Source organism: Phoca vitulina, unplaced genomic scaffold (assembly GCF_004348235.1).
Source record: "Phoca vitulina isolate PV1807 unplaced genomic scaffold, GSC_HSeal_1.0 scaffold64, whole genome shotgun sequence".
NCBI lineage: Eukaryota > Metazoa > Chordata > Mammalia > Carnivora > Phocidae > Phoca > Phoca vitulina.
Window position 1 is genome coordinate 8,878,448 of NW_022589767.1, and position 24,677 is coordinate 8,903,124.

Here is a 24,677-nt window from a genome sequence, read left to right on the forward strand (position 1 = left end):
AAATCCTTGCCTATTTAGACTTTTTTTCCAGTAGACACTAAGCAAGACAAATCAGTAGGTCTCTAACATGTGAGGTACTGATAAATGCTAGAGTTAAAAAAAAAAAAGGAAGAGGGATATGAAATATTGCAGAGAAAGGTTAAAATTTTAGATAAGGTAGCCACAGATGGTCTAAATAAAAAAGATTAAAAAAAAAAAAAAAAAGACTGAAAGAAGTGGGGGAAGGATCCATGGAAGTATAGATGGAAAAAGCGTGCCAAGGAGAGAGAAAAGCAAACCATATAAATGTCCTGAGGTGGGTGTTGGCTGGGTGTTCAAGAAGCATGGGGAGGGCTGGAGTGGCCGAGACAGAGGAAAGGGGGTGATGGAGCAGCAGGAGAGAGGCAGTGGGGAGCCAGATGATATAGGGTTTGAAGGTGGGGCTCTGAGTAAGGTGGGAAGCCATCAGTGATTTTGTGCAGAAGAGTTAGCTGATTGAGCTTATATTTTAAATAGGTTGCCTCAGTTGCTGTATTGAGAATACTCTTGAGTTTGGGGTAGAGTGAGGGTAATAAGTTAAGAGGCTGTTGAAATTACCCAAGTGAGAAAGAATTGTGGCTTTGAACCAGACAGAGTAGTCACATTAAAGATGATGAAAAGTGTTTCCATCTGGTCATTGATTTGGAGCACATCATGTAGCCAAACTAATCCATTTGAACTTACCTGACTATAAAAAGAGATTATTTTTCTTCTTGTCTTGAAATATTCTCTGCTATTTCTCCTGTCATAGGGAGGAGAGCCAAACAGCGTAATTAGTAAAACCCATAACCCTTACAGTGCTATTGCACAAATACTATTCTTGTGTTCACGAAAACATAGTATGTGGTTTACATCTGCCTTCAGAAAGAAAGTACAGTCGTAATTGTTTTCAAAGTGCTTACCCGAAATATTACCCCAAAGAGAGACATTCTGATCATCTGTTCCTATTTTTTAGCACAGTCAGGAAAATTCATGACTCATTTCATCTCAGCCATCCAGTAAATACAGTCTAACGTGGGTATTGACCCATTTTTGCCCTCATATAAGTACTCTGTTGTAAGCTTATCAAACAGAGATAGGGAGATCTTTATTAAGTATAAACTGATGAGGGTTTTGCAAATTTGGTTCTAGGCCAAATATTTGCCTAAGTTCTGTCCTGTATATTAACTTGGGTACAGAATGAGGGGAAAGTCAAAAGTTGTTTTCCTTCAATATTCTATTATCAAAGTAACTATATTTTATATCTCTGGTGCTTATAAAAATGTTCCCATTAGCAATTTGGGGCTGATCCTGAGATTCAGAGATTGGAGCCAAGATTGGGATTCATGGCTTATGTTTTCACTTGTTCATTTAATAAATATGTATTGGTTTTCTCCTTTTCTTTTCTTTCTTTCTTTCTTTCTTTCTTTCTTTCTTTCTTTCTTTCTTTCTTTCTTTCTTTCTTTCTTTCTCTTTCCCTTCCTTCCTTCCTTCCTTCCTTCCTTTCTTTCTTTCTTTCTTTCTTTTTCTTCCTTTCTTCCTTTCTTTCTTCCTTTCTTTCTTTCTTTTTCTTTCTTTCTTTCTTTTTCTTTCTTTTCTTTTCTTTTCTTTTCTTTTCTTTCTTTTCTTTCTTTTCAAAGAGCCGGTAGTTTGCTGTCTAAGGACAGGACAGTTGTTGTTGTTGTTGTTGTTGTTTCCACTGAGTGACATTGGAAAGTGTTGTAGGCTTAGCCTCTTGGAAGAGCTTTGTTCCCATGGGCCCTCACTGATTGCTATTTGAACTCAAACACATTGAAAAAACACACACATAATACAGGCATCAAGAATCGAAGAACACAGGGCAGGAGATTTAACAGGCTCAACTTGTCAACGTTGGCTTTAGCAGCAAACGCAACAACCAGATATTCAATTACTTTTCGTTCTGTAGGGTTAAGTTGCCCTACTGACTTCCAGATTCAGATATGTTGCTCTCCAAACCTAGCTCTCCAAACTCTACTGCTGTAGAATCCTAGTAATTTTAATTTCATAATCATATTGACTGAGATGGTTAACTTGATTTAGCCTCAAACTTAGATTTCAGAAAAAATTTAGATTAAACATGCACTGATAATTTCAGCAATTTGTGAAACTTGGAGCTCTCCCAGGAAACACAGAATTAAATGTTTCAATATGGTATCCTAGGGAAAGAAGACTTTTTCCCAACCTCATAATTAAATCTGAAAGATTCCTACAGCGAACTAAGAGGTTTCTAATGAAGTACTAAGCTGCATTTAGAATTTGAGCAATGAAAGGCTCTTTGTTCTCATTTCAAAAGGTTCCAGTGCTGAACAATTTGGCTCCCAATACAGGCATATTTTAGACCACCTGCAGACTCTAATCTACGCAAATTTATTTGGTACAAACTTTCTTCTACGTCACCTTATTCAGTTTAATTCCAGAGAGGTTTATTGCTAACATTTAACAGCATTAATAAGAGAACAGCTGTTCTCATGGGGGCTGCCCTGAAAGGAAAAAGAGAAAAATTGAGCTTTTGTTACCTCTTCCCTATGAATACACTGCCATGAATGTGTATGACATTCAGATGGAGTAATCACCTTGAGTAGTAGCATTTCTTCTATCACCATGATTCAAATCTATCCTTTAGCCAGTGCTCATGTGGAACTCTCTTGATTCAAAGTATAGGTTAAAAAGTATATTAACATTTAAGGGCACCTGGGTGGCTCAGTTGTTAAGTGTCTGCCTTCAGCTCAGGTCATGATCCCAGGGTCCTGGGATCGAGCCCCGCATCAGGCTCCCTGCTCCGCGAGAAGCCTGTTTCTCCCTCTCCCACTCCCCCTGCTTGTGTTCCCTCTCTTGCTGTGTCTCTTTCTGTCAAATAAATAAATAAAATCTTTAAAAAAAAAAAGTATATTAACATTTAAAAATTTCTCAACAGAAACTGATTTGTACTAACTACAATAAAAACAAAGTAGAAATAGGCAAGTAGATGGCTTTGGTAGAAGAGTAATTTTATAAATGTGCTTTTAAAAACCTAATGTAGGGGCATCTGGGTGGCTCAGTTGGTTGAGCGTCTGACTCTTGATTTTAGTGCAGGTAATGATCTCAGGGTCATGGGATCGAGTCCCGATTCTCTCTCTCCCTCTGCCCCTCCTTCCCTCTCTCTAATAAAAAAAAAACTAATGTAGTAGTAATATATCTTATTGATTTTTATAGAAATAATTCAGATTTCTTTAAATTTAGTGTGTGTGTATGTGTGTGTGTGTGTGTGTATCCTTATTAAGAAACTTTCAAATGAAGAAATTGATGTCATGCTCCAGGACCCCATCACCTTCTGTCTGTATACATGCCTCTCACTCTGCCTGGGATGCTGCCCACACCTTCTTCACCCAGTGTGTTTAATTCTCAAAACTTACATCTCATCTCAGGTGTCCTATCCCTTGAAAAAAATCTTGCCTATTCCCTTGCAGATCGAGTCGTGTGTGTTGCCATGGTTTGATGTCTCAGAAAGAAATTGCACTGCACACTTATTAAAAATGTCAAAAAAGACTTTATTCAAGATTATTGCAATAAGGAAGAGATATTAAACTCAACTCTATTGAAACTAAGGCAGGAGAATTCTTAAGCACTAGCATGAGCTATTGAAAAAGTACTATAGGACCTTAGAGGAAAGTTGGTCAATGTGATTGAGCCATCTGTTTGCTAATTGGTACTTGTTGAAATTGGGCACTTACCCTCCCATGGAGACTGGAAGCTAGGGACCCTGTTTTTCTCAATGATTTAATTTCAAAAGAATCACACCCAGGTACTTGAGAAAGATGTTCCTGGGTTATAAAACTGGCTAGAAGCTGGGAGAAGATTTATCTGTATTACAGAGGAGCAGAGAAGGTATTTGCACTTTCAACTCTTATAAAGTAAATGCTATAAGGAAAGGGAAGTCAGAGAACTATAATCTGGAAGAAACCAGTCTAGAGTTTAGTCAAGGTGAGGGGAACATTAATACCATCTTGATCACATGCGTACATTGTCATAAAACACAAATACAGCATGTGTATTTCGTTTTTTGTCTTCTTTGCTCTCTTCCCTATAAACTGCAAGCTCCCTTAAGGCAAGCTCTTGGACTAATCAGTCTTTGTGTCTGTAGCATCCAGAAAATTGCTTGTCAATTAATAGGTTGTCAATATAAGTTTGATTGATGGGTTTATCTCATAAATAAAATAATGAATACAGTAAATTGTTTTTTAAATTTTTGCTTATGACTCTGCCTGTATCCATTCCCTCTGGCATTTATTCAACTTAATGATTTTGTTATGTGTCTGTATGGTTCAAAAGTAATTCAGGATAATTTAATGTCCTTTTATTTGATCTGTATTTTTAAATCAATCTTATCCTGTAAAATGCAAGAAATTTTTGTGGTATATTATAATAAAACTGTGGAAGGAGTCACTAATACTTCCATAAAAATTTTGGTGGATGGCTTCCAAGAGATCTAGTTCCTTTGGCACCCCTTATAGCAAATAGATTTTTTTTTTCTCATTGTTACTATTTTTTCTTCTTTTTTTTCTTCCTCCCCCTCCCCCAGATTATACATTGTGAATCATTGCTACTTCATTAAGTAAACCCAAATATCTCTGCTGACCATCCTGGTAACCTGTACTATTAACTCTTAACGTAGTCTCAATTAGATCAGAATATCCTGTGGACCACTTTTTCATATCATTGTCATTTTTATGACATATCAACACTTCACCATTTACTTGCAACTGTGGAGCAGAAACTAGGGAGAACATGATTCATCTAGTAAACTCTTACTGAATACTTACTGAAGTCTGGAGCTTTGTGAATATACATACAAAAGGAGGAACAGGTTTCTGTCCATAGGGAAGTTTACAGTCTAAGAGGGGATCTTAGCCTACTTTCTAAATTCTTGGCCTAAGTCTAAAATGGTCACTCAGATAAAGGTACTAAGAGTTATATTCTGGCCGTGAACAGACCCTTTTCTAAGCTCAAGATGAGCTGCCTACTTTACCCCTGCCCTTGAAGGTCTCCCAGATATTTCATGTTCAGCGTCCCCCTCAAATCTCCTCACCTAACGTTGCCTTTCTCAGTACATCTTAATACCAGCTACTCAATACCTCAGGCCAGACAGCTCAGGGTTTTTGTTTTGTTTTGTTTTTTATTAGTTTCAGAGGTAGAATTTAGTGATTCATTAGTTGCATATAACACCCAGTGCTCATTACATCAAGTGCCCTCCTTAATGCCCATCACCCAGTTACCCCATCCCCCCACCCACCTGCCATCCAGCAACCCTCAGTTTGTTTCCTAGAGTCCAGCATCTCTTATGGTTTACCTCTGTCTCAATTTTCATCTTATTTTTTTTCCCTCCCTTCCCCTATGTTCATCTGTTTTGTTTCTTAAATTCCACAGATGAGTGAAATCGTATGGTATTTGTCTTTTTCTGACTGACTTATTTTGCTTAGTGTAATGCCCTCTAGTTCCATCCACGTCATTGCAAATGGCAGGATTTCACTCCTTTTGATGGCTGAGTAATATTCCATTGTACATATACACCACATCTTTATCCATTCATCTGTCATTTGGGACATTTGGGCTCTTTCCATATTTTGGCAGTTGTGGACATTGCTGCTATAAACATTGGGGTGCATGTGCCCCTACAAATCACTATGTTTGTATCCTTTGGGTAAATACTTAGTAGTGCACTTGCTGGGCCATAGAGTAGCTCTTTTTTTTTTTTTAACTTGATTCCTCCCTCTTCTTCTTTCCCTACATCTAATCAGTTGCCAAAGTCCTGTTGATTAAACCTCACAAATGTATCTCACATTTATCAAATTCTCTTCATTTCCATTACCTTCACCCCATCCCAAGCCACCATCATCATGCCATATCCTCTCAGCTGAGTCCTTTTTCTCTCTTCCTGCCACCTTTAAAAGATTCTGTAAGACTCAGTGTGATTGCACCTGCTTTTTCACGGTCTCCCCACTAGAGTAAAAACTCCATGCTGGCAAGCATTATGTCTATCAGTGAATGACCAAAACCTTGGTACGTATTAGGTGCTTAATAAATAGATAAGGAAGTGGAAGACTAAATAGTGAATTATGGTATCAATTCAAATTCTTTAACATATCTTCTGTTTCTTCTGTTGAAATTGATTTTATTACACTTCCTCAACCAAGAGATGCAATTCTGTGAAAACTGGCTTCAGTACTTCTATGTTGAAAACATGAACTGTTTGGGTCACCAAGACAATGTAATTTATCTATTGCAAGCATATTTGCTGAGCCTCGTTCTGTATAAGGTGTACGTAGGTCTTTACAAGGCTCCCTAAAAGAAGCTGAGTCTAATAGAGGGGCTAATGCCTAGAATATATGAGAACAAGATAAGTGCCCTAAAGGATGCACATTACCAAGGAAAATGTTTTTGTTACAAGTGACAAGACTCCAATCAAGTGAGCATATACAAAAGGGAAAATGATTGGTTCAGGTAAACCTAATGTTGTCTAGTATCCATGCTTACTTGCACCTGCCCCGTCTCACAGTCCCCTGCCTGACAGCCTGATCTTCAACCTTGCTTTCTTCATGAGACTGGAACTATAGCCAGCTCTATGTTCCCTTCATTCCAGATAAACAAGCAGAGGAGAAAAGATCCCCAGTCCCCATTCCCTTACTCATTCTCATTCTGTGCCATTGGGAAAAATCCCAGGGAAGGACTCTACCTGACCTGATTTGGGTCACATATATACCCTTTGACCAGTCACTGTGACACAGCTGTGTTGTCAGAAGGGTGGGGGGAGTAGAGTTTGACAACCTTTTCTAGAACTACATAATTAAAAAAGGGATGAGAGTTTCCACTCAATGATTTTGGCTCTACGGAGATCAGAAAAAGAGGTAATGATAATGAGAAAGGAAAACAAAAACGAAAGCAATCTGTACTCTGAGAAGTATATATGGAGTGAAATGAGAGTTTAGAAGAGAGGGAGAGGGAGAGATTGTTTCTTAGAGGAGGAATTCAGCGAACCCGGCTTGGGTCTTAAAATAATAAATGGGCGTGAACTTTCAGTGACTGAGAAGCGCATTTGAGAAAGAGGGCAGTACCAGCTTGAAGGCAGAAGAGTTCACAGCATAAACAGGAGAGAGAACAGTGAAGTAGAGACAGAAGCCAGGCTGTAGAAGAAGGAAGACTGCAAACGTGGGTTTGTGCCTCTTGTGGGAGAACTTTGAGAGGAGTTTGACATTAATTTTTTAGTCCGCATGAAGCAGAACAATAACACTGAAACCAACTTTAAAGAAATCAATCTTGTAGACTTGTGGGAGTTGAATTAGTTGACAAAGTGAAGAAAGACGTAACAAGAGGTTCTTCCAGTGGTCTAGGTGAACAGTCTTGAGGATCTGAGTGTATTGAGAATAATACCAAGAAGCAAGCAAAACTTTGTATTGGGCATTACTGAACATTAAATCCTGTTCACAGTATGTCTTCATGATTTATGACTGATTGTTGCGGTCTTCCTCTTATTTCCCCACTCTCGCGAACGTCATTGTGATAAACAAATCCAGTGATATACGTATCCATTTGGTACTTAGCTCCTATTAATAACGTGAAAAGAAATAGCACACAAATAAGTGATTTGGTGTTTTCTCAGGAAAGAAAACTTTCAAAAGGAGGAAAATCTACTGCCAAATAACTCAGCACCTCCTGCAGAACCACAAGATGTGGAAGAAAGTCATTGAAGAGGAACAGCGGTTGGCGGGCCTAGAGAATCCGTCCCTGGACCCGTCCCCCCAGCAGCATTCCTCAGATCAGATCCAGGCCATCAGGGAAGAGGAGGAAGAGAAAGGGAAGCCCAGAGGAGAGGAGATCCCGACCGCCGAGCAAAACCAGTGACAGTTGGATACAATGAGCTGTGTTTCCAAACAGAGTGACTTGTCACAGACTCTTTTTCAAGCCAGCACAACACTTAGACACAACACTGTAGAAATACGAGAAGATGGGCAAACAGCTATTGCATTTTGGGATTCTTCGCATTTTATGTGTTTATTTTTACAGTGAGGTACATTGTTAAAAACTCTTGCTCAGAGAAGCTTTCACATTTGCAACACCAGCTTCTAAGGATTTTTTTAAAGGAAGAAATATATATGTGTGTGTATATAAGCTCGCACGTAGATACATGTAAAACATATTCACACACATACACGCACATGCACACTGAAAGCCAGGCTTACTGGCTCCACAATTTAGTAACATTCATATTAAGATATATAGTGGTCACTGTGATATAATAAGTTATAAAGGAAAAAATAAAGGAAAACAAATCACAAAGGCAATGGTGCGGCTTAGCAGGGAAACAGTGCAGTGAATGTAGGTTACCAACTAAGGAGCTTTTGCTCTTAGTCCTGACGGATGAAAGTTCCAGAGCATTATTTGAATTCTTATACATCCTGCCAACATTGTGTGTGTTGTGTGTGTGTGTGAATGTGTGTGTGAGAGAGAGAGAGGAGTGAAAGGGTGCTTGTGTGTATGTATGTGTGTATGCAAAGAGATTTTTATGGTTCTAGTAGTTCATAGAATAGCTGCAGCAGATGACGCAGCACATCTGAACAAACAGAAGGCAGTTCATTCTGGAGTGTCTTTGAGAGGCCGCGGTCCCAAACGCCTTCCTCCATGCAGTTTCAGTACAGATCCCTCCGCAGAGGGAGGGTATTCACAGGCTGGTGAGAGGGCCACGTGACTGGTACTACTGCTCATGCACCACTTGGAGGCGCTCTATCGCCAGCCTTAAACCTGGAAGACAGGCATTTTCCAATCTACTTGCCTAATGAATGTATAGGAGCTGTTTGTGAGTGTGTCACTCACCGAAGATCAAATCACCTTTTTAAGGGGATGGCATTCTTTATACATAAACACCTAAGAAGGAGCTGGAGGCAGATCTTTTAATTAGGTTAGAATTCTCAAACGTTGACAGAGAAGACCTGGGGAATTGCTCTAACAGTGATACCCCGTGTCTTAGTTTGCTGCAAAATGTGTGGTAGAAAAAGAAGAAAGAAAAAAGACAAAAAGAAACCCACTGTGGGAGGATATATAGTGAGAGATGAAAGGGGAAAATTTCAACGCGGGGTTTGGTGTCTGTTGACATAGTGAAAGACCGATTCTTGGCAACTATTGAAGATTGGCTTTGCGTGGCGAAGTTCCCACTGATGGCCCTGTTGTGGTGGTCCACGTGCTGTGGGATGGGGTGGCTTCTATCTGCAGTCTGGTCCGTTGTCTGTTCCTTTTGGCAGGGAAGATTATAGAGGGATTTGGGGGGGACTGGGCCTATTATTGAAAGTCTTTTTTTTTTTTTTTTAATTTTGTTTATCTACACTTGTTTATGCTGTGAGCCAAACCTCTATTTAAAAAGTTGATACTCACTTCCAATATTTTATTTCATATTATTATATTTGTCATGAATAGTTATCTTGATGTAAATATAAGATTTTTTTGTTTCTGTAGATAGTAAACTCTTTTTTTAAAAAAAAGGAAAAGGGAAACATTTTTATAAAGTTATATTTTAATCACCATTTTTATACATTGTATCTATCTCCAAGCCCAGTAAGAGAGTGATGATTCATTTGCAGGGAGGTCTATGGACAGCCGCTTATCTACCTATCCTAATTTAAATGATAATCTGATACAGTTATTTTATGCCAATTAAATGAGGATGCCACAAAGGTTTTTTCACTAGGAACTTTTCCTAACTTTTGTGTAATTTTGGGGTCCATGTCTCCCAAAGAGAAAGACTTTCTTAACCAATACCGAATTTTTATGATTGGTGTCCATTTCTTGCCAACACTTTTTGGTCATAATTCCTCTTTCAATACTATGTACGCAACTGCTCATCAATGAAACGATCTTAGCTTCTAAGGAGACCTTGATGGTGATTTCTAATTTTTATTTCCTCTGACGTCATAGAAAAGAGTGTTTACATTTTAAAGATGCCTTTGTTTCTCATAAATGAATATTCTTCCCTCCCAAAATAATGATTATACATTAACCCGTGGCATTTTCCAAACACAGCAAAGATAATATGATCAAAAACAAACACTTTCAAAGCAAATTTCCCATTAAGTAAGAAAAAATGAAAAGGCTCAAGTAAATGCAGGCTCTACTTAAATAATGAGAATAATTTCATATTTTTTGACTTCACACTATGTCTTCATTATTCAGGGTGTACTGAGTTGTTTTCCATTTTCTTAGTGTTGCCTGTGTGTCTCATGTTTGCAAAAATTACTGTGAGTCAGATACATTTATTTCCCCAGTGACTTTAACTGTTCTCCAGCCCTTGCAAATAAGAGAGGAGGAAAAAAAATTTGTGCTCACATACCTCTTGCATTTAATTCCTTAACAAAACGAATCTTTTCCCTTTCTCCAAATGCCATACATATCTAAAACACTTGTTAAGTCGAGGAAAAATATGGTTGTGGAGCAAGTGGAATGACAGCCGTTCAGTTGAGAGTCTAGAAGCATACACTGGCAGCTTCGTCAAAGCTGGAAAGCCCCAAATAGGGGCCAGCCTGACTGCCAGAGTAGAGGTCTTAGCAAACTACCTGGTTTCATTTAGTTTGTTTTAAAATACATGAAGTAATGGTGGCCAAAGCACTTAGAACCTCTTCATTCCAGAATTGTGTTCATCAGTCCAGGCAGATTGACCATTTTTTCTTCAAAAATAAATTCCCAATCTATTAAAGCTAAAAGTCCATTGAAATAAAGGAATGGAGATCAAGTATGAGACTTTCATACACATTCATTACATCCCAAAGGATGCCTAGGGACATAAAGAGATGTTTTCCGCTGATGATATTCACCCCCGCCTTGGTGACAGCAATGTTACCGTGTTCACTTCCAACTCTGGAGCTTACTCCCTGTGGTGCCAGTTTATTTGTTGCCATTTACTACATTTTTATATGAGCCTATGTATAGGTGCCATTAGATAAACTCAGGTCTTTCAAATGAAGGAATTTCTAGCCCATTTAGGAAAAGGGATAATTGTATAGATAGCCATAAAACCAATGGTAGGAAAATTTGGAACTGGTGACCTTGATGCTAGGGGTCGCCTTCTGTTAAGGAAAAGACCAGCTATCCTGTGAGCATCATTGGTGTTATTTCCAGCGTGCTCATAGAATGTTTTTTCAGTTATCCGTCTAAGCCAACCTTTAGGATATTGTTTCCTTGGTGAAAACACCACTTTAGTTTTTTTCTAAGTGATAAAATTGTATTTTTTGTCACTTATATAAGACTTAGTTTTGCTCTCAGTGGAAGATGAAGACAGTAGCTCTGGATAGATCTATATTGGTCTTCATCTGACAAGTGAAGGGATGTCCTCATATTTAAGGAAATACTCATTTTCTAAAAGAATACCCAATTCTGTGTGTTCCATTTTGATGGAATTCCAGAACAAACCCTAACCATTGCAATCCCAGTAAAACTAAAGAAAAGGGATTGTAGGACATGCAGACTGTTCATATTACCTGTATGTATTGTGATTTCCTCATGTCCCTTGCCTCTCTTGATTTACGATTTCCTGACGTCCCCTGTCATGTGCCCGGAGAACTTTCTTTGAGGGTAAAAGCTGTGCAAAACGCATGAGACTCAGGCCTATTCTTTGTTTAAATGGTGGAAAAATATAAATTATTTTCTAAGTAATAAAGATATGAAAATTATCATTGTAAATAAAGTCTAAAGTTTGAAATGACTGTTTTACAAAAGTGAGCTATTTGTGTGATGAACAACTCCTGAGTAATGAGAAGTGAATAATCAAAAACTCATTTCTATCCTACTTTGGCAGGTATTTTTTGGTGCTTCTCTGTCAGTATGGGGATTTCCACTCCTTGCCTTTTAAGATATTTCTAAAACAAGAATTAAAACCACAGTAAGGATCTTACTGTCCTCTCTTCCATCCTAACGCTGAGTCCCCACTTGATGCCTTTCTAGCTTATATGCCACTTTGGAAATAAACTGTCTTTTCAAACTGGCAGAAGGCTCTAGTAAAACAGAGTTTTGTAAACTTTTGTAGTCTGGGGTAAGTCAAGATTCTCCTTATTCTAGAGATTATCAGCTCCTGCACGTGGAAAGAAAATATCAATAAAATTTCAAATGCTAATAGCTCAACTCCAGACCATTGAGAGCTAAAATATCTATATAGTTTGAATCCAAACTGAGTTTCCTTTGTTCACCTTTTCTCCTAACAAGCAACAAAATACCTTATGATCATTGTTCTAGGTCATTCATTTCTCTCATGATTTTTCCATGAAAGAAAACTGAATTTGCCGATATTGTCAGTCTGTTTCTAATCTGTTCAACAGAATTCCACTTTAAGATTAGGAAACCAAGTAGCCATTTTAGATGAGGAGCATTCCAAAATTAAATTAGTCGTAGAACTTCTAATCAGAGCAAATTATGCAAGTTTTAGGTCCTATATTCATATCAGGTTGTTCCTCTAGAAAATATTCAAATTCTTATAGCAAGTTTGGGATAAATTAACTAGACTATAAGCACTGAGTTAATGAAACTGCAAACAGAGCATTGAATAACTTAACTTGAGGTTTTGCATGGTATTTATCATGTTTAGCACTGATGATCCATGGTCAGAGAACAAGAACAGGGTTTTCAGTCTCCATGATGCACCATGGATGGTAGGGCGTTTGTGTATCACCACACATTTCATTTGTTAAAATGATGCTGCTTTTCCCTTACCTAATGGTGCTTTTACCTCACCTGAAGTGTTCTTTATGTTCATACTATAAAATCATTCTAACAGCAGGTTAATGATGGTGACGCAAAAGAATTGGGCATTTTGTTGCAAAATACGTTTGGAGATCCAAAACTGAACATTAAAGCTTTATTATTTGGTGGAACTCAGTGTTCACATCCGCAGATTCAAAAAGACTGATCCTCCATTAATTATTTAAGTGCAGTAAGACTGTAAACTACGTGGAATTATATAGAGATGAAAAGCAAAATTGGTTTTTGGTATATGCTTCAGGTTCTAAAAAGAGCCTGAATTTCCTATCTAAGGGCAGCTAGTTCTTCTCCATATTATACTTCTGAGGTTGATTGCCTTGACAGGCATTGGTATTCATGGATTTCTGCTTCCCTGAGGAGTGGTGGAACAGAGAAGAGAAGTCAAGCCGACGCCTTCTTGATAAGAACTACTGAACATGTCCATGTTCAGAAAGGTTTCTTCATTGCTTCACATCAAGAAGTGGTTCTTTGGTCATGCAAATAATTCAATCAAAAAATGCTTCAAAGAGAGTAATATTAAAACATCCTATGTAAGTACTATCAAGAATATTTAAATTTGATTAAGCTTTTGAACCAAAGCTGTTTAAAAAATTGTTTTTTTAATTATTTGACTAAAACAAAACTTGCAAAATGGCATTCCATGGTATAGAGATGTTAAATATATTGATATAATCAGAACTATTGTGTAACAGAAAACTGGAAAGAGTATTTAGTTCTTTTTCTAAGGTATGTCATGCCTCAGGGAGGCAAAGGCTTTATGGAGGGTCCAAGAAATACATGAAATAGATAAAAATAAATTTAGTCCCAATAGTTTAATTAGATCAAGTGTACAAATTATAGCCCGAGTTCTTCTGGGTTTTCCCAAGAAAAAGAAATGTATTATCATCCAGCAATTGATCATGGATTAGGTTGTTTTTAAAATAAGTGGTCTATTAATGTAGATTATATTTTACTAAATTGTAACACACTGAAAATGCCAAATACTTATCTTCATTACTAAGAAAATAACATCTTATTAATCTTGACTTTCACAGATGAAGCACTGACCAGGCAATAATCCACACCCACTGCTTCATCTACCAAGACTGACCAAATGGTAGGTTGGAATTTGGAATTCATTAATAGAAAAGAAATTTTTTAAAAAACTATTTTAAAACTTTACTGCCTTAACTAAAATTTCAGTGTCAGTAGAAGTACTTCTTTCAGATGAAACAAATTGTAGCAGGAAAGTCTCCCTTCCCTCTTAAAAAAAACAAAAACAAAAACACACAAAAAACCAAAGTCAAACTCATAGGAGAAAAGTGGGGCTTCTCTTCAATTTTATTTCCCTAACTCAAAATAGTAAAGCAAAAGGAATCAGAACTTCTCTGCCACAATAAGGAGAAAGAACGCCTTTCACCCCAAGTTCTAACTCACCATGCCTGGTTTCATTGTGCAGCCCGTGGTATTAAAAAAAAAAGGGGGGGGGGGAGAGCTATGGTTTGGGAGTGAACACTGCATAAAATGTGAAGGATCACCCCGGGATACCCCTCCATCTTTGTGACAAACCAATTTAGTTATCAGTTACTCTGGAGTAAAAGGACTTAATGGATCCATATTTCAGCCCTGACTTCCTTTATTACACTCAGCACTTACACATGCTTTGGAATGTGAATTAGCCCTTGGAGCTTGGAAACTGCTGCTTGACTACCTTTTGAAGGGAAGGAATTTTTTTTTATACTAGTAATTTTACTCCCTATATTATAGCAAAATATTTGGATGATTTAATGCAAAATTAAAAGTAATTGTTTAGAGATGTTTTATTTGTGTATATAACTTGGTGGTGGTTAGAATTTTCCATCAATCTTCTTTTAAAAGTTAACTGATTATTTTTATGGCTCAAGCAACTCCTATCATATTTTGTTTTAGCTAGTTATAAGCATAAACCAGTACTACAGTGTTGCTATCTTTAAATGATAACCCTAACATACCTGTATATTACTTGTTAGTGGGGTTTATTGGCCTGACTTTTAGTATATACTTGTTCATTGTTTTTTTAAAAAATCACTATTTTTTAATACTCTGTGAAATATTTGCATGGGATTTTCACCATATTATGTTTGCTTAACTGGTGGTTTTGTTTTTGTTTTCCGTTTATGAGTATCTCTTACTTCTTGATACATTCTCACCAAAGAATACGTACCATTTTTGTTCCAACAAGGACAGTTTGTTTGTTGATGAGCACTGGAAGTAAATATCACTGAACGCACCCACCCCCTGATATTTCTTCCTGAGGATTTTTATCATGCAAATCACAAAATGAAAATTGGTGCTTTTATAAATGTTCTGAAACTTTCAGAACAAATAAATGAAACAAATAATGAAAATGAGAATCTCCCTGGGTTTCTATAATGCTATTAGGATGTGCAACTGAAAGAACTGTAATTTGAATCTAGAATATTTTTGGTTTGAGTTAATTTGGTTAATTTGATTTTGTTTTTGGTGTTAAAATGGGTTTCTTATTCCCGATGGAACAGTTGTTCTGATTGTCATTATTTCTTCCTTTTTCTGACCAAAAACCCAAAAAACAAAACAAAACAAAAAACTGCCATTGGAAAGTTTAAATTAGCATGTCCCAAATATTTGACTTCTTGAGTACTTGCAAACCAAATTTAGTATTCCTAAAAAGCAATATTTTCAAAGAAGTACCAACCAAAGTAACAGTATAGGGGATGTCATTTGCACATGACAGTTTTTAACAAGGTAATTCTTACCACTTCTCAATTGAATATGTTTATTAATAACTTTCCAAATTTATCAACTTATAGAAACCCAAAAGTGAAGCATTGGACTGAAGTGATCATTTTGCAACTGAAATAAATCTTTTCCTTTCACCTGTACCTTGCACTTAATACATGCAGCAATACTTCATATCTTCCTATCTTAATTATTTGTTAAGTAATTTAGTTAATTGCTGATAAGTATTTTGTAAAAAGTAAAATTGTACAGAAAAAATATTAGATAAGTTGTACTTATTTTTATTGTTTATTAGCTTAGACACTACAGTGATGCTCCTTGTTTGCCAGAATTACTGGAAGTGCCTCTTGATTTTATAGATTTTATATATGTATATATATATTTACATATATATTATATATATAAAAATATTACAGTAAACATATACTCAAAATCATTAGAATTGTGTCACAGGTGAACAGTGTGGATGTTACAATGTGAAAACAATGTATAATATAAATACAATTCTGTGGTATTATGTTTGATGTAGTTATTTGTACAGTTCAAGTCCTCCATCCAGTTTTGAAGGCACCCTTACCTCTTATTTCCAAATGCAGCGGCTTGTGCCCAGACTATGCATGCTGCAGTGAGCCATCCATTGGCCTGTCTACGACTCCTAAGGACTTGCGGGGGCTTCTATTCTCATGCTCGCATTCCCTTCCCGATCACTGATGAATTCTTAGGTGCGTTAATCTTCATCTCTCTGTCGCTAAGCTGTGTTCTTTAATCAAATAGTCAACACCATAACCAAGATCCCTGGATTTCTGGCATTTAGCTTCAGAATCCTATAAAATAAGCAGTTCAGCCCTTTATCCTATAAATAGTACAATTTATCCTATAAAGATTGTCTGTCGATGCCCAATACATGGGATATTTGGTTGTAAAGACTCAGAATTATTTCTGTTCCACGTATCTGAAAGCTTTCAAAGACTTTGAAGGATTCAAGACACTCAGAGTGTTTTAATTAACTCAGACATAGAGTCCTCAGAAACAAAAGCAAAATGTGATTTCTACCCAAAGTTCTCGAGGATTAATTCTTCAAGTTTACACATACAGATTTCCCCTTTACCTATTAGACAAAATCCCTGCTCCTATGTTTGGTATATTCATAGCTTTCCTCCCTCTGGTCCAAAACTATCCCCTACCAAATAACTAACCATCTATCATTTATATTTCTATGTCTTGGGCAAATTATATCAGTGGAGTATATACACAAACTGTATACTCATATTTTCTTCCTTCCTTTGTGTACACACACACTCTTCCAACCACAGACAGCACAAAGGAGCAAGACTGACAATATCTTCTCGAGATGTGAATCTTATCCCTCGCCCAGGGCTATCCTCTTACAGTGATGCTATGGTCCTCAGTGGAAGGGAGGCAACATCTGGCTATTCCTGACTGATCCTTCATCTCCTTCCTGCAATTAGGTGCAGTCAAACTTGTTTTAGGTAAGGAAAAGTTAATTCACATGGTAGGGTAAGAGAGGTGATGATATGTATCTTCCAATGGATCCTGAGATTCAGGCCAGAGCAAAGGAATGGCAGTAGAAACCTCCTAGATCAATTCAGTGTGTCCTGGCTCAGCTCTACAGATCACCTCTATGCCTGCTAAACCATATGAGGTGGAGCTTGGGATATGGATGCACCCTAACCAATGAAAAGAAAAAAGAAAGAAAATCAGTTCTTAAATAATTAGAAAATCTTCCGCTTGTTAGGATAAATTTAAGCTTCTTTAATCCTGAAGCTACTTCATGTCCTGATCATTCCTTCTGACATCATTGCTGGCTTAGGAAAGGAGCCCAAGGTCCACTTCTGCTGAAATCTGTCAGATTTGAAGAACTGTCCAGCTGCCCATGCTGTCTGCGATCTTTTGGCCTCTTGGGACCAGTCAGAGCTGGATGGGTATGTGTTTGTGTGTGTGGTGGGGTTGCGGGGAGCATATCGCTTCATACTTTGTCGTTAGCACTCAGGAGGTACAACGGCTCCTTGCTCTATTGTCAATTTGACTGACTTTTCCCTGCCAGATGCTAAAGGTGAATTCATAGAAGGCCTAGTCTTCAGAGACTTCGAAGTAGTTAACGATGATGTATTCGTTTTCTATTTCTGCTGTAATAAATTACCACAAACTTGGTGACTTCAAACAATGCAAACCTATTCGCTCACAGCTCGGCCAGGTGGAAGTCCAGACGGACTTGGCTGGACTCTGCTTCTGGTCTCTCACAAGATTGAAATCAGATGTTTGCCATCTTCCCTGAAGTCTCTAGAATCCGCTTCTGAACTCGCTTAGGTTGTTGGCAGAATGGAGTTCCTTGGGTTAGAGGACTGAGGCCCCTATTCCTTGCCGGCTGGCCCCTGGGAACCTCTCTCAGCTTCTTCAGGCCATTTCCTTTCTCCAGGCATTGTTTTGTTCACCAGCCCCATCTTTAAACCGGCAATGTCACACGATTCCTTCTTAGACTGTAAGACTTTCTCACTTCTGCTACATCCTTTCTGTCTCCAGCTAGAGAATGGCCTCTGCTTTTAAAGGCTCTTGTGATTATATTGGGCCCAAAGAATCCAAAACGATCTCCCTACTTTAAGATCTTGAATTACATTTTGAAAAGTCTCTCTTGCCATGTAACTTAACGTATTTACAATTTTCTGGGGTGATGGGGTGGACATCTTTGGGGGCTATAATTCTGTCTTACGCAAATTATGAGTAGGATAAGGAACACAGTGAAGATAAAGAAGGCATATGGGCCACACAGTTATTCTACATAATGGAAGCTCATGCCTACAATGAAATTGAGGGGAAGGTATAGAGATTTCTCATATACACCCTGCTCCCATACACTCAGCCTCCCCCATTATCAATATCCCTATCAGAGTGGTATAGTTGTTACCACTTATGAACTATTTATGAACACATCATAAATCACCCAAAGTCCATTATTTACCTTAGGGTTTACTCTTGGTGGTGTACACTCTAAGGGTTTGGACAAATGTATCATGACATGTATTCATCATTATGGTATCATATAGGGTATTTTCATTGCCTTAAAAAATCCTCTGTGCTCTGCCTGTTCATCACCCCCAGCCCTAACCGTTGACCACCACTGGTCTTTCACTGTCTCCATAGTTTTATCTTTTCCAGAACGTCCTAAGTTGGAAACATACAGTATGTAATGTAGCCTTTTCAGATTAGTTTCTCTCACTTAGTAATTTGCATTTAAAGTTCTTCCATGTTGGGGTGCCTGGGTGGCACAGTTGGTTAAGCATCTGACTCTTGGTTTCAGCTCAGGTCATGATCTCAGGGTACTGAGATCCAGTCCTGCATCGGGCTCCACGCTCAGTGAGGAGTCTGCTTGAGATTCTCTCTCCCTCTGCCCCTCCCACTTGTGCTTGTGCTCTCTGTCTCTCTAAAATAAATAAACAAATATTTTAAAAAATAAATAAATTTCCTTCATGTCTTTTCATGGCTGGGTAGCTCATTTCTTTTTAGTATGGAATTATATTCCACTGTCTGGATGGACCACTGTTTATTTATTTACTTGCTGAAGGACATCATGATTGCTCCCAAGTTTCAGCATTTATGAATAAAGCTGCTATAAACATCTGTGTACAGGTTTTTGAGTAGACATACGTTTTCAACTCCTTTGGGTAAATACCAAGAAGTGTGATTGCTGGATCATATGAGAAGAATATGCTTAGTTTTACAAAAAACCACCAAACCCTCTTCCAAAGTGTGTGTACCATTTTACATTCCCACCAGCAATGAGTTTCTAGGCCTTTTCAGTGCAGAGATCTGGGATATGTATTATTCAGACTGAAAACTCCTAGTTCCAACATGGAACTACAAAGTTTTTCTTAACCTCATTCAACTTAAATTATAAATGACACTTTAAGTGATAAGCCTGGATGAGGTCATAAGGGAGTAAGTATAGGTAGAGCAAAGAAGATATTCCAAGGACTGAACTGTGCAGTGCTGTGGCAATGGATATTAACAGAAAATGACCACTGAGGCAGGAGGAAAAGTAAGGGAGTGTGGGGTTCCAAAAACTGGGTGAAAAAAAATGGGTCAAAGAAAAGGGCACAATCAGTGGTATACAATTCTGCTAATAGATCAATTAAAATGTAGCCTGGAAATTGATCACTGGATTTATTAATGTGAAGGTCGTTGATATTATTGACAAAAGCAGTTGTGGTAGAATGGTGGGAGCAAAAAACAGAACTGGTGAGACAAGAAATGGAGAAGAGGAATTTTAGCTAAGGAGTACAGATGAAAGCGTAGTCTTAGAAACATGGACCATACATCCATAGGAATAGAAAGAAGACAATATGAATACACATGCAGGTGGGGAGTAAATGTGGTGAGAGCAGAATACAGTATTTCTTTCCTGATTTTTAGAATTTCATCAGTGAGTTCCCTAAGCAAGGTCATCAGTTGATAATGAAAGTTGGGGGGAAAAAAAGTTTGAGGAAGTCATTCAGAAGAAAGGGAAAGTGATTAGGTTATTAAAAGGTATATTTAACAATGCCTCTAAGACCCAATGAGGTTAGAGGTCATGAGCTTAAGATAAGCCCTGAGGGCATGTTAATGAGTTTTTCTTCAAGTATTTAAAATAGTTGGATGTAAACACAGAGTAGACAGGAAGTTGAATTAGCCCAGCTATGGTTTGCCAAGGAAGAACAACAAATTAACCAATGCACAAGGGAATGCACCATTGCGCTATAGAAGTGAGTGATTAAAAAAATTGCATGAAACTCAGGTAAGGAGAGAAAAGACAATATGAATGTTCTGGGTTAAATTGTGCCCCCCCCCCCAAAAAAAATGTTGAAATCCTAGCCCCCTGTATCAGTGAATGTGACCTTATTTGGAAATAGGATCTTTGTAGATGTGATCAAGTTAAGATGAGGTCACTGGAATGGGTCCTAATAAACTATGACTGGTGTCCTTTTAAGAACAGGAGAAGACAGAGACACACAAGAGAAGATGGTCATGTGACAATAGAGGCAGAGATTGAAACGATAAATCTACAAGCCAAGCAATGCCCACAATTATCAGCAAGCGCTGAAGGTAGAAGAGGTAAGGAAGGATCCCTGTAGGTTTCAGAGGGAGCATGGCTTTGCTGACACCTTGAGTTTGGACTTCTAGCCTCCAGAACTAAGATAATAAAGTTCTGCTGCTTTAAGCCACCCAGGTTGTAGTACTTTGTTATTGCAGCCCTGGGAAACTCGTTCATTTATGGTTAATTACTCACCACAATGGCGGAGTTGAGTGGTTTTGATAGAGATTCTATGGTCGGCAAAACCTAAAATATTTACTCTTTGGCCCTTTGCAGGAAAAGTTTGCTGACCCGTGGTCTACAGTATGGAAGTAGGATACAGTCCAATGCAAGGCTATATACGTGAGAAGCTCTGACTATTATGTAAAGTAAGTATTATGTACATTCAAAACTGTAGCATGAACTGTGGACTCAAGTGGTCAGAAGAGGAACCATGATAGAGAGTGAACTTGAGCAAATTGGGGGTAGGCCAAATTACACTCTCAGGGGAGAACTGCATTTCTCGGTGAGGATAGTAAACACTGTTTCCCCTTAAATGTACCAATGGCCACCTGTTAGACGCACTAAAAAGTGTAAGACCTATTGTGATGCTTGCTCACTAGCAAAGGCTGGTTTGATTGCTAAAATAAAATATTTGGTCTTTCAGAGTCTGAATGCACCATTGCTTCCTTGTAAGATTTATTATTTTCTTTATTTTCCTTGTATCCTTTTTTTCTTTTAGTAGTAAGATGTGCTTATAATCATATTTGATTATTGGTTAATGATCCTTACCATTGTGTGAACTGAAATTATACATGTAATGATGATACTTTCCAGTCATTTGGTGCTTTGTTATTTGAAATATACTTTTGAGTACATCATATCATTAAATCTTTAAAACAACCCTATGAATGTGTTTTGTTTTGATTTTAATAAAAATTCTGCTTTATGGAGAGCAAGTTGAGATTCAGTAAAGTTTAGTGACCAGGCCAGAGTCACAGCCATTTAGGAATATGGTGGATCTTGGGTATTACTGGTAGCAAATTCATTTATTCCTATAAACCAAATGCAAGCTAATACTGCTCAGAATCTCCTAAAATGGTACTCTTGGAAAAAGAATTTATTATAATTGTAGAATTTTTAAGCGCAAGGAGTTCTCTCTCCTTGGAATTTAGATAGAATAAACAAGTGGATGCCAAAAATTCAGTGTTTTTCTTTTTTTCTATTAGACCGTTATAAATTGGATATGAGCAACTGATCATGTGTCTGAGAATTGACCCTTTCTAGAGAGAACTCTGCAGAGCCTTGATCCTGACCTGGTACGCAGTCCCTAAGATTCTAGAATCCCAACGGGAAAAGAAACCACGCAGAGATTTAGCCTATGAGCCTTTTTTTTTTTTTTTTTAAACAGAAGGATCCCAGTGATGTCCTCAAGGAGCAGCTGGCTTAAAAACTTTTTGGAAGGAGAAGGAGGGATCTTTGTTACAAACTTCCGCCCCTCCTCCTGCTTCTGTTCCCTTCCCCTCTGCCCCCTGCAGAGTTGTGTTTCTGGGAATCAGCAAGTAAGATCACAAGTGGTCTTTTCTCCTTTCACTCTCTCTCATACAGAAAGCTTTATCACGTGTGGCCTTAAACTTGCAGCAAATTGCAAAGAAATGGCTCAAAAGCTTCAGCTCTCTCTGTGCCCGGGGAGCTGAGATGCACGTCAGTGGCTTTTCTGCAGACTAGGAGGAAAGAGGAAAGAGAAAAGAGGCTAGGAGGAAAGAGGAAAGAGTCGAAATTGCCCAGGGGTGAGACCATGCCCTTCCTCTTTTCTTTCCCCTAATTTGCTCTGTCTGTGTCCATCCAGGCTCTCCTCACCTGGCAAAACTGCTCAGAGCTGCTGTAGAATTCACCCCAGTTTCCTCTTTCAATCTGTGGGGAGTGGGGTCCAGCCCCTCGCTGAGCACATTGGGAGGAATTGGCTGTCTTTGATCTCCACCTCCAGGTAAGATTTAGTTCTCTGCTTTCCGGTTTTGTGACTATCACGTCCGATTCTCATAGGAGAGAGGCTAATCAGCCCTTCAGTTCTGCACGGCACTCGTCTTATCCATACCCACCGTCAAAGTTGTTGTGGCCCTTGTTAGGTTAAAGGGCCCTGGTTAAAGTCAGATCAACTCAGATCTGGGTTCAAATTTTGACTCTCATAACTTACTAGTTGGGTAGTTCTTGACCAGTCACTCTGAGTTGTATCATTTTCTATAAAATGGGGATTCTGATGCTTACCTTGTTGAGTTGTTTTAAGGATTAGCAAAAGGTATATCATTCACCTGGCACAGAAATAGTACTTATTCAATCTGAATCTGACACAAACAGTTAGTTGTATGGGGTGGGGCGGGGGAGGGGGGCAGGGTTCAGCTTTCTTAACACACACTCCTTGTTCGCAAGTACCATGAGATTACTTGGTGCCCAGAAGACAAGCTAGTGCAGAGGTTTTCCTCGCGTGGGTGTGGATGACTAAGAGAAGAGGGTGGCTGCTTTCTGACTTGCTCTCTGGCAGTCTTTAAGGTTTGACTGTGGATGGAATCTATGTCACAGGATCACGGCCAAGAGGTTCAGGGCATCTGCATGATCCAGTTACAACCTTCCTAGGCTGTCTGTGCTCTTTAAAGACTGGGAGATTGATTTTCAAACCCATATGAACAGAGAATTCAATTTTTTTTTTTTTAAGAGAAATAGAGAAAAACTGGTTGGCTTCTTTTTCCGTGGCCTCCAGAATAAGATACACTCTTACCCAGGCTGTTGGATGAAAACTTTGCCATGACTCTTTTCCTGGTGGAATCTGTTCAAGTGGTGGGAGAACAATTAAGGATTTGCCAAATGCAAATCGTTCTCAATAACTGTGTGCTCTTGCTCTACTTCTGAAACTGCAAATGAATGGGGGGAGAGAGAGGGAATCTGGAAGATCTTTCCATTCAAGTCTTTGAGCTCTCCTTCCCCTTCTTTTCACAGAGGAATGAAAAGCTCAATGCTCATAAACATAGCCTCCTTGAAACATATTATCCTTGAGATGATATGCAAATTAGCCATCAAGATGAAATTCTATTTTCAGTAAAAATCTGCAGTGTCAGTGTTTTAAGCTGAATGCTGTTTTGCCCTAACACAACATCATCTAGGATGACGATAGTTCTCTTATTTTTGTTATCACTTCTGGATTCTAGGTAGAGTGATTTTTGTATGATCACCTCCAAGTATAAGAAGACAATGTGTTTTGGTGTCTCAAGTCTTTCATATTGTTTTCAACATGATTGTTTTTCTCTTTAGCATCAGCATTCTGGTTGTCACCCTTTGAATCTTTTAAAGATACATTTAGTGTAGTGATAGTATATTTAATTATTAAAGAATTAATTTGCATGTTGTTGTCCACTGGCTTTTTATTATGATTGGCCAGAAATAATATATTGAACCCCTGAAATAGTAGGTCAATTTGAAGGTATTTAAAATTTTTCTGGTATATATTTCTAGCTTGGTGATATGTTTATACCTTTAATATTTAAAATATTTTTATATGTTCATTATAGAAAAATGAGAAAATATAGACACACAAAACATTTTTGAAAACATTATCTGCATTGTCACCAACCAGGAATAATGTGTTAACCTTTTCTTTAAAGACTTTCTGAAACTTTGTTTCTATGCATATACACATGTGAAAATGTGTGCTTCTTTTATAAAATAGAGTATTATATATATTGTTTTATACCATAGATTTTAAAAATCAGCTCTATAATAAACATAGTCTATATAGCTATATTTACTTCTTTTTACTAATTTCTAATGGCTTCAAAAGATTTCATTGCATGAATAAGACCATAATTTGTTAGACATTTAGGTCATTTAGTTGTTTTGACTTATTATTATTATTTATTATTATTATTATTAGCAGTGGGTCTCTAGCAGTTTAATTAAAGGTACTCAGTAGTCTTTTAGTTAGAAACCTATTTAACATTGCATAACCCAGTGTTTCTCAAACTCCCTTTTCATTGTTCTGACAAAATATTGTTCTGGACAACTAGTTTCAGTGACTCAGTGAATGTACAACGTTGGCCAT

The 24,677-nt window shown here is 37.9% G+C and overlaps 2 protein-coding genes across 8 annotated transcripts in view; both read left to right on the top strand.

Annotated features, from left to right (window-relative positions):
* Positions 1-21,214, top strand: part of PDE3A (phosphodiesterase 3A) — a 333,023-nt gene extending 311,809 nt beyond the window's left edge. Inside the window, exons 16-18 of one of the 2 annotated variants that reach the window (XR_004297827.1) lie at positions 7,652-13,882; positions 20,505-20,628; positions 20,885-21,214. Coding sequence is in view for 1 of the 2 variants with exons in the window: in XM_032391771.1 (XP_032247662.1) it covers positions 7,652-7,893 (242 nt within the window). In the remaining variant the exon portion in view is untranslated. Of the gene's footprint in view, positions 1-7,651; positions 15,757-20,504; positions 20,629-20,884 lie in introns of those variants that run through there. The other variant, XM_032391771.1, reaches the window with a different exon arrangement.
* Positions 21,215-22,099: 885 nt separating this feature from the next.
* Positions 22,100-24,677, top strand: part of SLCO1C1 (solute carrier organic anion transporter family member 1C1) — a 67,514-nt gene continuing 64,936 nt past the window's right edge. For 2 of the 6 annotated variants that reach the window (XR_004297834.1, XM_032391829.1), the window contains exon 1: positions 22,157-22,574. The gene's annotated coding sequence lies outside the window, so the exon portion shown is untranslated. The other 4 variants (XM_032391825.1, XM_032391826.1, XM_032391828.1 and 1 more) reach the window with 4 other exon arrangements.